The 15,482-nt window shown below is 41.9% G+C and overlaps 2 protein-coding genes across 3 annotated transcripts; one reads left to right on the top strand and one right to left on the bottom strand.

Moving 5' to 3' along the window:
* Positions 1–7,904: 7,904 nt before the first annotated feature.
* Positions 7,905–10,650, bottom strand: gjb9a (gap junction protein beta 9a). 2 transcript variants are annotated; one of them, XM_014211198.3, is made up of 2 exons: positions 10,472–10,650; positions 7,905–9,346 (listed from the first exon to the last, which is right to left on the bottom strand). In XM_014211198.3, exon 2 carries the CDS (start codon positions 9,335–9,337, stop codon positions 8,528–8,530), a length of 810 nt encoding a protein of 269 aa, XP_014066673.1. In that variant the 5' UTR covers positions 9,338–9,346; positions 10,472–10,650; the 3' UTR covers positions 7,905–8,527. The 2 variants fall into 2 exon arrangements, with proteins under 2 accessions (XP_014066673.1, XP_014066672.1); XM_014211197.3 differs by having other exon boundaries at positions 10,477–10,650.
* Positions 10,651–11,505: 855 nt separating this feature from the next.
* ptp4a2a (protein tyrosine phosphatase 4A2a) lies at positions 11,506–15,382 on the top strand. The gene is made up of 7 exons (XM_014211150.3): positions 11,506–11,645; positions 12,138–12,266; positions 12,534–13,062; positions 13,305–13,397; positions 13,629–13,759; positions 13,930–14,004; positions 14,557–15,382. The coding sequence occupies exons 3-7, from the start codon at positions 12,967–12,969 to the stop codon at positions 14,666–14,668; spliced, it is 507 nt and encodes a 168-aa protein (XP_014066625.1). The 5' UTR covers positions 11,506–11,645; positions 12,138–12,266; positions 12,534–12,966; the 3' UTR covers positions 14,669–15,382.
* Positions 15,383–15,482: the final 100 nt, after the last annotated feature.

The following is a 15,482-nucleotide window of genomic DNA, read 5'->3' as shown; positions in this document are numbered from 1 at the left end:
TGGCGCCTTGACATCAGAGTCAGACCGAGGCTCCTGCGGTGGACGACTGGTTCAGGCGCGCGGGGAGACATGGGACACCGCCCATATTCACCTCCAGCGGGTCGTGCTGTGCCAGAAAACCAGCGCAGACCGTCACCGCAGTGAGGCCCCGGTGTTCGCACCGGGGGACCGGGTCTGGCTCTCGACCCGAAACCTGCCCCTCTGCCTGCCCTGCCGGAAGCTGGGCCCGCGGTTTGTGGGGCCATTTAAAGTCCTGAGGAGAGTGAACGAGGTTAGTTACAGGTTACAGCTTCCCCCCGATTACCGTATTAACCCCTTGTTCCATGTGTCTCTCCTCAGGCCGGTGGTGGCTGGCCCGCTCCAGGAGTCTGAGGTGCGGGAGGTTCCTCCGCCTCCTCTGGACATCGAGGGGGCCCTGGCGTACTCCGTTTGCTCCATACTGGATTCGAGGCGTCGGGCGAGGGGCCTTCACTATCTCGTGGAGTGGGAGGGGTACGGTCCGGAGGAGAGGTGCTGGGTTCCGGTGGAGGACGTGTTGGACCCTTCAATGCTGCGGGAGTTCCACCGTCTCCGGCCGGATCGCCCTGCGCCTCGCCCTCCGGGTCGTCCCCGAGGCCGGTGTCGGCACGCTGCTGGAGCCGCTCATCAGGGAGGGGGTACTGTCACGACTCCCACCGAAGTCAGCTCCTCTCCTTGTTCGGGCGGCGCTCGGCGGTCGACGTCACCGGTCTTCTAGCCATCGCCGCTCCACCTTTCATTTTCCATTTGTTTTGTCTTGTTTTCCCGCACACCTGGTTTACATCCCCTCATCACTCTACGTGTATATTATCCTCTGTTCCCCCCCATGTCTGTGTGTGTAATTGTTCGTTACATTTATTGTGTGACGCGGCAGGCTGTTTTTTTCCGGGTATTGTTTTGAACCCGTGGTATTGTATTGTACATTATTTGTGTGACTAGTGCGCTATTCGCTTTTGCCTTGGAGTGTTGTGACGCTGTTGCGTCCGACTGATTTGCTTCTGCCAATTAAAATGTGCCTGTTCACTCATCTCTGCTCTCCTGCACCTGACTCCAGTTGACCAGTTGCACACCCAATCTGACAGTATCTGAATACTTTCCAAATGCACTGAAAATACTACAGTATTCACTGTTCTCTGTAGTCTTTTTTGCAGACTAAAGTACAGTTAATACTACAGTATTTACTGTTATATACTGTAGTATTTACAGGTAACTATAGTATAAATACTGTGGTAAAAGAAAACTGTAGTATACACCATAGTAATTAATGTAGTGTTTTTTGTGGATTGTTGTGTACTGCAGTATTCACCGTTTTTGTGAACTGTACTATACTGTAGTATTTACTGTTGTGTTTTAGCGGACACTACTGTAGCATTTACTATAGTGTTTTTGTTTTATTATAATTGACATAGAAGTGGAGGCTTTCTCCTTCTGGAAACCTATTGGTGAAATACTGAAAGAGCACATTAGAGAATAAAGAAATGAAATTTTTTCAGATTAAACATGTTAATTTTCTCACATTTTTTTTTTGAAAGAGTATGTGGGGGGTGCATGCTGTGTGCTTGTTTCTACAGTGTGATATGTAGCCAGCTGGGACACTGCATGAGTGGGTGTAGCTGAGTGGGTGAATCATGCAGTAGAATATCTGCCAGGTGCTACACTTGTTGAATCGACATTGTTTCCACGTCGTTTCAATGAAATAACGTTGAACCAACGTGGAATAGACGTCGCTGCCCAGTGGGATCAGACCATACTAGAATGAGGGACAATAAGCAGTGTAAGCCATGGCAACGAGAGAGCACTAAAGGAAATGGTTATTGTGGTTCGATGACAGAGGGAAGAATAGAGTGAGGGAGAGGGTGTGTCGATAATGGAGAAATGGATTTGTAGGAGGGAAGTACAAGTAAAAGGGTAACAGGTGTCACTTATGTAACGTTAAGGCAGGCAATGTGCTGTGCTGTGGACGGAGTGTGCTATTTTAGCTGAGAGAGAGAGACAGTGTGGGCTGAGGCTTTAGAACACAGACGGGGGATAGAACCAGTGAGAGACAGAGAGAGAGAGAGAGAGAGAGAGAGAGTAAAAAGAGAGGATTTCAGAAAAGGGAGAGCTTTTGAATTGATCTGTTTAATAATTTTTGTTGTAGCTTTTGAACCGTGCAAAGATTGTTGTGACCTTTTGAATTGTATAAAGGTTGTTGCCTTTATATCGTGTGAAGCATACAGCAGGAAAAGGTTATTGAATTCTATAAAGGTTGTTGCCTTTTTATCATGTAAAGCATACAGCAGGAAAAGGGTTTTTGAATTGTCTGTGGTGGCGATGCAAATTCCTTTTTGTTGAAGAGTGAGAGGTGATTTCATTTGCATGGTGTTCTGAGTGAGTGAGGTGAACGTTGCACATTTCAAAATGACTGAGAGTGGGTGTCGTTGCTTTTGTTATGGCCATCAGCCTTTGAGTCATGAGCACAATACATATTCAATTGAATAGGTTGGAAACAGGTTTCCCTTGATATTCTATACTTCAATTTTCATTGGGGCCTAGACCTGACCTAGCCTACTACTAAGCCCTCTACATAGAGTTAGGGGTTATGGACAGTGCCTTAATTATTACAACAACAAAAAATATATTGCATATATATCTTACAAAATACACACATTTTCACTCCTGTATGCATTTGGACAGTGAAGCTAAAATTCTAAATCTGACTCTATACATATTGGTCATATGAGGCGACAGTACAGAATGTCACCTTTTATTTGAGGGCATTTTCATACATGCAGTATCTGTTTTACCGTTTAGAAATTAAAGCACTTTATGTACCCACAGTAGTCCCCCCATTTGAAGATGTCATACGTATTTGGACAAATTCACTTAAAGTGTATTCAAGTAGTCAAAAGTTTAGTATTTGGTTCCATATTCATTGCACACTATAACTACATCACGCTTGTGACAACAAACTTGTTGGATGCATTTGCAGGACCGGATTAAGAAATCATAGGCCCCGGGGTTACAAAACCTTCTATGGATTATATGTTTAGGGCCACAACGCAACAAGCAGTAGCCTATATTTGGCGCACATGCTGCCCAAACTGCAGCCTTCCTGACACTTTATGTTGGTGTTTCCTTCATTTTGGCAGATACCTGTATGTGCTTGTGATAACAAAAATATGTTTTATAAACTATTGATCGTCTGTGCCTAAATTATATGTTGAACATTTAGAGCGGGCTTCTGTGGTTGGAAAATTATATTATAATAAAATCAAAAATGTAAGTAAATCAAATGTATTTATAAAGCCCTTCTTACATCAGCTGATGTCACAAAGTGCTGTACAGAAACCCAGCCTAAAACCTCAAGCAGCAAGCAATGCAGGTGTAGAAGCACGGTGGCTAGGAAAAACTCCCTAGAAAGGCCTGAACCTAGGAAGAAACCTCATCAGGCCAGGTAGTCCTGAGGCATGGTCCTAGGGATCAGGTCCTCCGAGAGAAAGAAAGAAAGAAAGAAAGAAAGAAAGAAAGAAAGAAAGAAAGAAAGAAAGAAAGAAAGAAAGAAAAAGAGAGAGAGAATTAGAGAGAGCATACTTAAATTCACACAGGACACCGGATAAGACAGGAGAAATACTCCAGATATAACAGACTGACCCTAGCCCCCGACACATAAACTATTACAGCATAAGTACTAGAGGCTGAGACAGGAGGGGTCGGGAGACACCGTGGCCCCGTCCAACAATAACCCCGTACAGGGCCAAACAGGCAGGATATAACCCCACCCACTTTGCCAAAGCACAGCCCCCACACCACTAGAGGGATATCTTCAACCACCAACTGACCATCCTGAGGCAAGGCCGAGTATAGCACACGAAGATCTCCCCCACGGCACAACCCAAGGGGGGGGGGCTACCCGGACAGGAAGATCACGTCTGTGACTCAACCCACTCAAGTGACACACCCCTCTTAGGGATGGCATGGAAGAGCACCAGTAAGCCAGTGACCCAGCCCCTGTAATAGGGTTTGAGGCAGAGAATCCCAGTGGAGAGAGGGGAACCGAGACAGCAAGGGCGGTTCGTTGCTCCAGTGCCTTTCTGTTCACCTTCACACTCCTGGGCCAGACTACACTCAATCATAGGACCTACTGAAAAGATGAGTCTTTAATAAAGACTTAAAGGTCGAGACCGAGTCTGCTTCTCTCACATGGATAGGCAGACCATTCCATTAAAATGGAGATATATAGGAGAAAGCCCTGCCTCCAGCTGTTTGCTCGGAAATTCTAGGAACAGTAAGGAGGCTTGCGTCTTGTGACCGTAGCGTACGTGTAGGTATGTACGGCAGGACCAAATCGGAAAGATAGGTAGGAGCAAGCCCATGAAATGCTTTGTAGGTTAGCAGTAAAACCTTGAAATCAGCCCTTGCCTTAACAGGAAGCCAGTGTAGAGAGGCTAGCACTGGAGTAATATGATCACATTTTTTGGTTCTAGTCAAGATTCTAGCAGCCGTGTTAAGCACAAACTGAAGTTTATTTAGTGCTTTATCCGGGTAGCCGGAAAGTAGAGCATTGCTGTAGTCTAACCTAGAAGTGACAAAAGCATGGATTCATTTTTCTGCATAATTTTTGGACAGAAAGTTTCTGATTTTTGCAATGCTATGTTGATGGAAAAAAGCTGTCCTTGAAACAGTCTTGATATGTTCGTCGAAAGAGAGATCAGGGTCCAGAGTAATGCCGAGGTCCTTCATAATTTTATTTGAGACGACTGTACAATCATCAAGATTATTTGTCAGATTCAACAGAAGAGCTCTTTGTTTCTTGGGACCTAGAACAAGCATCTCTGTTTTGTCCGAGTTTAAAAGTAGAACATTTGCCGCCATCCACTTCCTTCTGTCTGAAACACAGGCTTCCAGGGAGGGCAATTTTGGGGCTTCACCATGTTTCATCAAAATGTACAGCTGTGTTGTCCGCATAGCAGTGAAAGTTAACATTATGTTTCCGAATGACATCACCAAGAAGTAGAATATATAGTGAAAACAATAGTGCGGAGCCTAAAACGGAGCCTTGAGGAACACTGAAATTTACAGTTGATTTGTCAGAGGACAAAACAGCCACAGAGACAAACTGATATCTTTCCGACAGATAAGATCTAAACCAGGCCAGAACTTGTCCGTAGACCAATTTGGGTTTCCAATCTCTCCAAAAGAATGTGGTGACTGATGGTATCAAAAGCAGCACTAAGGTCTAGGAGCACGAGGACAGATGCAGAGCCTCGGTCTGACGCCATTAAAAGGTAATTTACCACCTTCACAAGTGCCGTCTCAGTGCTATGATGGGGTCTAAAACCAGACTGAAACGTTTCGTATACATTGTTTGTCTTCAGGAAGGCAGTGAGTTGCTGCGCAACAGCTTTTTCCATTTATTTTTTTATAGGAATGGGAGATTCGATATAGGCCGATAGTTTTTTATATTTTCTGGGTCAAGGTTTGGCTTTTTCAAGAGAGGCTTCATTACTGCCACTTTTAGTGAGTTTGGTACACATCAGGTAGACAGAGAGCCGTTCATTATGTTCAACATAGGAGGGCCAAGCACAGGAAGCAGCTCTTTCAGTAGTTTAGTTGGAATAGGGTCCATTATGCAGCTTGAAAGTTTAAAGGCCATGATTATATTCATCAATGTGTCAAGAGATATAGTATTAAAAAACTTGAGTGTCTCCCTTGATCCTAGGTCCTGGCAGAGTTGTGCAGACTCAGGACAACTGAGCTTTGGAGGAATACGCAGATTTAAAGAGGAGTCCATAATTTGCTTTCGTCAAAGAAGTTCATGACTATATCCCTGCTGAAGTGAAAGCCATCCTCTCTTGGGGAATGCTGCTTTTTAGTTAGCTTCGCGACAGTATAAAAAATATATTTTGGATTGTTCTTATTCTCCTAAATTAAGTTGGAAAATAGGATGATCGAGCAGCAGTGAGGGCTCTTCGATACTGCACGGGACTGTCTTTCCAAGCTAGATTCAGGAGTGAGCCCCCTGGGCCCAGCCCCTGACTCACACAATTGACCAGTCACCTTTATTTATTTTGTAGTTTATTTAAAACAAATTATTAATCAGTTACCCAATCAAGGTAGGCCCCCCAAGTTACCCATGTGGGCCCCCTACCTCCTCTCCTCATCTGACAATTAGCAAAGCGGCAGCAGGCAGTAGCAGGCTGTCTACACTCATTGAGAGCGGACTCCTGAATCTTCCTATGGTTAGTGGTTGAAGTGAAAGAATATATACTATATATATATATATGCCCTATCGGTCTAACACCTACTCATTCAAGGGTTTTTCTTTATTTTTACTATTTTCTACATTGTAGAATAATAGTGAAGGCATCAAAACTATGAAATAGCACATATAGAATCATGTAGTAACCAAAAGAGTCTTAAATAAATCAAAATATATTTGAGATTCTTCAAATAGCCATCATTTGCCTTGATGACAGCTTTGCACACTCTTTGCATTCTCTCAACCAGTTTCACCTGGATGCTTTTCCAACAGTCTTGAAGGAGTTCCCACATATTCTGAGCACTTGTTGGCTGTTTTTCCTTCACTCTGCGGTCCGACTCATCCCAGACCCTTTCAATTGGGTAGAGGTCGGGTGATTGTGGAAACCAGGTCATCTGATGCAACACTCCATCACTCTCCTTCTTGGTCAAATAGGGTGTGCAAAGCTGTCATCAAAGCAAAGGGTGGCTACTTTGAAGAATCTCAAATATGAAATAGATTTTGATTTGTTTAACACTTTTTTGGTTACTACATGATTTCATTTCTGTTATTTCATAGTTTTGATGTCTTCACTATTTTTCTACAATGTATAAAATAAAGAAAAACCCTGGACTGAGTAGGTGTGTCCAAACTTTTGACTGGTACTATATATATATATATATATATATATATATATATAGTACCAGTACCAGTATATATATATATGTCTTTTTTAATTGCTGCCTCGTGCCTGGGCCAAGGGGCTACAGCACCAGTAAGCCCCTGCATTAATCCGATCTGTGCATTTGCAGTTTGTTTTGGATTGTGTTTTGCCCAATAGGAACTGAATGGTGAATAATGTCTTGTGCCATTTTGGTGTCACTTTTACATTAATATGGATGCTACCATGGTTATCTATAATCATGAACGAATTGTGAAGTATCCTGCTTGGCATCCGACCGCAAGGCGTTACAGAGGGTAGTGCGTATGGCCCAGTACAAAACTGGAGCCAAGCTCTCTGCCATCCAGGACCTCTATACCGCACGGTGTCAGAGGAAGGCCCTATAAATCGTCAAAGACTCCAGCCACCCGTCATAGACTGTTCTCTCTGCTACCACATTGCAAGCGGTACCGATGCCCCAAGTTTGGAACCAATAGGACCCTGAACAGCTTCTAACCCTAAGCCATAAGACTACTAAATAGTTAACCAAATAGCTACCCGGACTGCATTGACCCGCTTTGCACTAACTCTTTTGACTCATCACATATGCTGCTGCTACTGTTTATTATCCTGTTGCCTAGTTACTTTACCCCTACCTATACAGTATGTACATATCTCCAACAATAACCCCGTACCCCTGCACATCTACTTGGTACTGGTACCCCGTGTATATAAAGTCATCGTTACTCATTGTGTATTTATTCCTTGTGTTATTATTTTTCTATATTTTTCTCTCTGCATTGTTGGGAAGGGCCCGTAAGTAAGAATTTCACTGTTAGTCTACACCTGTTGTTTACGAAGCATGTGACAAATAACATTTGATTTCATTTAATCTTGGGAATGGTGAGTAGTTATCATGTTTTGTATAGCCTCTGTAACTTTCTCACCCATCATTTTTCATGATTCCTTCATGATTTTTGTTAATCATTGCATTATCAGGATTCATTTAGAAGTGTTCACAAACATCTCATTTACTCACTTAGAAATACAATTATCATTCATTATTAAGTTTCTATTGGACAAAACATAACACACAACCTAAACAAACTGCAAATGCATCCAACAAGCTTGATGTAGTCATTGCCTGCTGGTAATATGGGACCAAATGCTAAACTTTTGACTGCTTTAATACACTATAAGTGAATTTGTCCAAATACTTATGACGTCTTCAAACGGAGGGACTAGATATATAAAGAGCTTTCATTTCTAAGCGGTACATTCTGTACTGTCGCTTCATATAAACTACTGATCTCAAATCCAAAATGCTCCAGTATGGAGCAAAATGTACAGTTAGTGCAGTCATCTTAATATATCTAGGTGGGACAACCAGATATCTCAGTCATAGTAAGTATATTTTTCCTCCATAAAGTAGCTACCCCCAAAGTCAGTGTAATATGGATTTACATTTTAGTCATTTAGCAGACGCTCTTATCCAGAGCGATTTACAGTTAGTGCATTCATCTTTAGATAGCTAGGTGGGACAACCACATATCAAAGTACATTTTTCCTCAATAAAGTAGCTCTCAGCAAAGTCAGTGCTATGTGCACCAAAATCAAACGGATCAGGACTACAGACTTGTGGCAGCAGCCTCCTCTGCCTTCTTCTGTCTGCTGATGTTCTGCTGGCTCCCAATAGTTGGATCTACCCTGATATACAATGACCTCGGTGGAGCGATGTTGGTCACCTCATGGCACTCAGCGAAGAGAAGTCTCTTGTTGGCCTGCCGTTCTTTGAGCACCTTCTGTAACCGCTTGCCCAACAGATAGAACATCTCCAGGATGCACATGAAGATGCAGATGGCTGAGGAGACCACCATGAAGATGGTGAAGATCTTCTTCTCTGTGGGCCTGGATATGTAGCAGTCCACTGTGTTTGGGCAAGGCTCCAGGGCACACTTGGAGAGACGTGGCATGTCATAGCCGTGGTAGATATAGTAGAGAATGTAAAGGAAGGCTGCGTCAACCACAGCCTTAAAGATCAGGCTGACCAGGTAGGTCCACCACAGGCCTCCACGTTTCTTCCCTGGGTTGGCGTACAGGTGAGAGCCCTGGTGCTGGGAAGCGTACTTTGAATCCTTCCCCTCGCGATACTTGACGTGAGCCATGACCATGAGAGATGGACAGGTGACGAAGATAAGCTGGAGGGCCCACAGGCGGATGTGTGAGATGGGGAAGATGCTGTCGTAACAGACGTTGGTGCAGCCAGGCTGCCTGGTGTTGCACACAAAGTCCTTGCTCTCGTCTCCCCACACACGCTGGGCGGCAACCACGAACACCATGACACGGAACACAAACACCATGGACAGCCACACACGGCCAAACACAGTGGAGTACTTGTTGACCCCGCTGAGTAGGCTCTCTAGTGCTGACCAGTTCATCCCTGTGGCCTGTCAACACAGAAGTCAGTCACAAGGCAAAATGGTCACACACAGGGTTAAAACAAATCTGTCATAAATTAAATAAATACATAGACTAAACCTGACCACAAAGACACTGACATGACCAATCTTCAATCCTTTTCAGTGCAGTTAAACACATTATTTTCTGTGTGATGGCATTAGTTCTCGCTTGCTACTCTGTGAGTCTTCACAAAGCAGTGTAGGCATTGACATTACTAAATTCAACACTAAAATGTCCATGTAGAAACCACACCTAGTTTATTTACAATAGAGGAAGTCCATTTAGTTAAATAATTAAATTCTTGACTCATCATTTCATGAATCTAACAAGACCTAAATGGCCTACAGTATGTGTATATGTTTTTGTGTTACATCCTCTTTAATTGGTCCATGGAGATTAAACTAATCTACCTTTTGATAGGATTTATCCGCTCTAAATGCTTTTAGAGCTTCGAAGCACAGCAATCAACTTTGAAACTGTAGGCCTTACGGAAATAAAAAACAGAACACCTACTTTTCCATAATGTCAGTAATGACGCCATCATGTAAAATGATACCATTGTATTTTATGTCTCCCACATCCACTCAGACTATTAATTATATATTTACTTTTAGAGCGTAGGCTTGTATTTGACAAGTATTCAGTATTCCAGATCGTGATTGTATTTTATTTATTGATTCATTATTACCAAAGTCTTTGCAACAACAGTACTTGCCAGTAAATGGTTATTTAAATGTGTACAGAGATATTGCTATGTTGGTAGAAAGCAAAAGTGCGTTATCACTACATTCACATCACTGAACAAACAGACGGTGATTGATTTGATGTACTTATAATATAAGGTGTCTTTCAGCGTACTAAAAGGCGTATGTCAAATAAAATGTATTATTATCATTATTATTAAAGACATGTTAAGCACCTTGAGTATAGAACACCTAATGTGTAGAGATAATAAACATACAGTAGGAAACAGGAACGGCTCTTTGGTACAGAGCCTCTACTGTGTCAGGCCTTTCGTACCCCCGGGTCTCTGAATTTTAAGTTAATTTCTCCTCAATTCCCTAAGACAATATAGTTAAGACATGCGTTCATTAAAGTAGGCTGAAAATTACCTTACTTGGGATATGAACTGGGATCAGAAAAATGTAAATATTCCAGCGGAACAAACACAGCAGGAATCTATCCTCAGGTGTCTCTCTCTCCTTTCTCAGAACTCCTGCCTGTGTCACATGGAAAACTACCGAGCGCAAACAGCCTAGCCTACCAGCCCCAGGTGTGTGAGGAGTGAGGACTGTATACTATTGGCAGTGGTGTATTTTTTCTACCTGCTAAACAAAGGGTGTGTGTTTATCTATTCATGAGGACTCAAGGAAACCACACAAGAACAGACCTGTGAATCCAAGCCCACTACCTGAGAGAGAGAGAGAGAGAGAGAGAGAGAGAGAGAGAGAGAGAGAGAGAGAGAGAGAGAGAGAGAGATGGCTGTGGACTGTGAGAGCATCATAGGTCTACTGTAAGCAGTAAGACTAATTAGGCATTTCACACATGTGGAATCCTAAGATTCAGTGGAGGCTTGAGGGAGAAGCTATAGGAGGATGGGCTCATTGTAATGGCTGGAATGGAATTAAATGGAATGGTATCAAACACATCAAACGTATGGAAACCACATGTTTGACTCCGTTCCATTTGTTCAATTCCAGCCATTACAATGAACATGTCCTCCTATAGCTCATCCCACCAGCCTCCACTGTTAAGATTGCGTAACACAGAATGATGACCTCTATGGCATTTTTTTAAAAATGTTTTAAATGTAACCTTTATTCAACTAGGCAAGTCAGTTAAGAACAAATTGTTATTTACAATGATGGCCTATTTAGGCCTATTTCATTATCGCAAATCGCTATGGCAATTAATGCATCTACTAGATTTCTTGTCAAGGCAGACTTTCTTTGTATAGTGTCTTTGCCGTCAGACTTGCTCAAACATGCAATATCCTCTATCACCATCAAGGTCTATCATTGAATTAACATGGAATAATCCCCCAAAAGATGTTGTATTCTTTCTCCAAATGACTGTGTGACTCCCTCTAGTGTTGAGAACCTGAATGAAAACGCTCACTGTATTTTATTCCAACACACACGTTGACGTCACGTACGTCACGTGGTATAATACCAAGCCGCTAGCAAGCTAACGCTTTTTAGCACTGCTGTCAACAAACGGATATGTTGCTTTTTTCAACCAGTCTTTCATCGAATTTTCATTGAAGACGTCAATCATCAGCTTTTTGTAAGTAACTAGCTAGTTACCTACACATCCGGCACGTCATTGTTAGCTAGCTAACGTTAGTTTGATCTGCTGCGTTGCCAACGTGCTAGCTAACCTAGCTTGACTCACAAATACTGTGGCAAATGGCTAATTTATTAGATTAACCTCGGGCAAGCTAATAACTAGCTCGCTATGATGGCTAAATGCGAGTGCTTCTGGAATAGCTACGTGTATAGCTATTACTGCATCATGTATAATATGTAATCATTGCATTTACTGTATTGAACAATTCTTGCCAGAGAGACAGACAGTGATAGAGGGACAAAGAGAGAGAGCTGTAATGTTTATAAATAAATGGTATTGTTCCCCGTCTATGAGCTGAATGAAACCTTAATGTAATGTAAAAAATGTATTTCTATTGTTACTACAGTACGTTTAGGCTTCGCAGCATTGTTCCTAAACGTGGCTTTAATGTATACGCTATATGATTTAGCCTAATGCTTTGTTTTACAGGTCAGGAGCTCTTTGTGAGCAGCAGGAGCCCTAGGCTGTGCCACTGTAGAGAGAAGAATCAATGGTGTGCAGAGTTGCCACACCGCCTTGTGCACGCTGGATGAACGCAACGTTACTCAGCACACAACGGTTGGTTTGTTACACCCATTGATTTTCTCAGTGTTATTCAACATGTTAGGCCTATTTCATTATCGCAAATCAAAATAACATGAGACGTGTAATACAACGTGACAGACATGACATCGTATGGAGTCTTTTATATAGCCTGAATTGGTTCAGTGCTGTGCCCTATCCTAATTTGCAACTAGTCTATTACATGTTAGTAATTGGGCTGTGTTGCTGATAAAACCATTCCTCCCTGTGACTGCTACCTTCCTGTGAACTATATGTTTTCAGGCAGCACATTTATGGCGTTTGTGAGGGTGCCGCACTGTGGAGACTTTTGCCAGGCACAGCACCAGCACCTGTGAGCAGCCTGCAGCCAAACATATGAAGAAATACCCCACCAGAAGTCGACCAGTACTCCTGGAGAGAGAGAGGCTGATATTTCTCCAAGTATATGGCTTGGATTGAGCTAATCCAGCCACTAAACAACCACTAAATAATTCCTGAATGGGCTAGTTGGGATTTAAAATCTAAAGGGATACCCCTTTTCTTTCTTTTGTTTCCTTTTCATATTCCACTTTTTATTTACTTTCGCCCCATTCTCCATAGCCTATATCTTTCAATAACCACCTTTATACCCAATCTAGCTACCATTGTGGAGTACTTTTCTCTACTACTGTACTGTACACCCTCTCCTGGAAGACTGCCTTCTCTGTCTGTCAAGATGAATCGCCCCGCCCCTGTTGAGATCTCCCATGACTGTATGAAGTTTCTGATCACCCACAATCCCACCAACTCCCAGCTGGTGAAGTTTATAGAGGTATGGTATCATTGACTCCTACTAATACATATCCCTTATGCTTTGCATTTACATGAAGCATTGTGTTATTTGGTTTATAGAGTTCTTATACGGTTCCTAGGCCGTCATTGAAAATAAGAATTTGTTCTTAACTGACTTGCCTAGTTAAATCAAGATATGTTAAACCATATTTGGAATGAACTGAAAAACAAAGTGTGTTGAATGATTACTTACTAAACTAAAATCTATTATGTCTATTATAGGATCTGAAGGCTTTTGGAGTGCAGACACTGGTCAGAGTGTGTGATGCCACTTACGACAAAACCCCTGTGGAGCAGGAAGGCATCACTGTTGTGGTGAGACAACCGCTCTGTTCTGCCACTATCTTAACCGGTTACACCTTCAAATTTGGTTGGAGTTGATTGAGGCATTTCTGTTCCAATTGTAGTTGTATCTGCATGACATCTAGACCTGTCCTTTTCCTAATGATGGAGGAAGCATGAAAGCATTAGGCCTATCAATTACCCTACCTAATCAACTAATCCTTTTACAGAGCCTAATACCAACCATATGTACTCTCCAAACAGGATTGGCCCTTTGACGATGGTTCTTCACCCCCTGAACAAGTCGTTGATGACTGGCTCAACCTCCTGAAGTGTAAATTCAGAGAGGAACCCGGTTGTTGCATTGCAGTGCATTGTGTGGCGGGGTTGGGTCGGTGAGTTGTCTACATATTGTATCTTCTCCTTCCTTCGAATGTCTGCTAGCCACCAACTCAAAGCAGTGTTTAGTGAATGTGGTTATTTAGTGAAGGAGGGGTATTTTATATTACACCAACTTTCCCATCTCTACAGTACACTTGATGTGATTGATATAATTTCTCCCCAGAGCCCCAGTCCTGGTAGCGTTGGCGTTGATTGAGTGTGGGATGGAGTATGAAGATGCTGTTCACTTTATAAGACAGTAAGTTATATAATAATTTGGTGGGTGCTTATAATTTGTTCTATTTCATACATGTTCACGTGTGTATTATGCATGTGTGAATTGGAAATACGTTTTTATGCATACCCCATTCCCCCTGAGACACCCTCGGAGAGTGGGGCCACGGCCAGGGATCAGCTGTTATTGACGGCGACCCTGGAGCAATTAGGGTTGAGTGCCTGGCTCAAGGGCACATTGGTAGGTTTTTTATCTAGTTGGCTCTGGGATTCGAACCAGCAACCTTTCGGTTACTGGCCCAACGCATTTAACTGGGAAACTACCTACTGCCCACAAGTTCTCTACATTGATAATATTTGGATACTTCAACCATTTTTATGAATACTAATAAATGAATAATTTTCATAAATTATCAAATCTTCTCGCTACTGTGATTAAAAATGAAGATGATATAAGTTATGAGGTGATTCCTGAATACGTCAGTGTGACATTTTAAAATGCCATCAAAATGCCAAATCATAAAAACCATCAGAAATCATCAAAATGCCATCATTTTGTCCGTGTTTCTTCTCTCAGAAAGAGACGTGGAGCCTTCAACTCAAAACAACTAATGTACCTCGAAAACTACAAGCCCAAGATGCGTCTCCGCTTCAAAGATGCTAATGGACAAAATTGCTGCATTCAGTAAGAAGATAAGCGGTATTGTCAAGATTTACTCAACAAAGAAACTGACTACTATAAGAAAAGTTATTGATTATATTCAAATAATAAAAATATATACTCAAAGAAAAAAAAGTTATTGATTACCAGTCTAAATAGTAACATTTAATTTGATCAAAGTAAACAATGTGAAAAGACCAGTTAGAGATTAATCTGAGTTGTTAGCACTGCTGTTTTCCTCAACTACTGTAGTGATTCATTAAAGCAAGATGTTTAAAATTGTTCCTTGTTGTTGGTGGTGTGATCATGTATGAGTTGTGCAAAGGCTGAAATCTGTTTTTGTTTAACAGCCTTTGATAGTATTACATATTTAAAAAAATAAGATCATCAAGGAAGAGCACAAATCTGCATAAATACTGTATTTACCTGGTATTTCCTACGAAATTCTGTGGTAGAAATGAATTATAACTTATCTCAACATATTTGGGTAACTGCCTGGTACCAAATGGGGATTGCTGTATTTGAATGACTCATGAATCAACATGTAATTTAGGCCTATAGGTATTACCGTTGTATTACCATTTACCATGTAATTTCAGAGTAAATACCTTAATTGTATTTCAGTTTTTGTGCTGTAAATAAGAGTGTAACGTGATCATGTTTTGGATGATGAGCACCACCACTACAATATGTAGGCCTACACACATTAGAAAACCTCAATAAATTAAGTTAATACAATTAATTTGATGAATTCATGTTTATTTATTTTTTGTCAGACCTGAAAGATCCAATGAATCGTTTCCGTCCCCTGCAACTAACTGTTTAGCGACATGATTGCAACT

Source organism: Salmo salar, chromosome 09 (genome assembly GCF_965601325.2).
Source record: "Salmo salar chromosome 09, fSalSal1, whole genome shotgun sequence".
Classification (NCBI taxonomy): domain Eukaryota; kingdom Metazoa; phylum Chordata; class Actinopteri; order Salmoniformes; family Salmonidae; genus Salmo; species Salmo salar.
The sequence above is the reverse complement of the archived record's forward strand: the minus strand, read 5'-3'. Positions and strand labels throughout refer to the sequence as shown.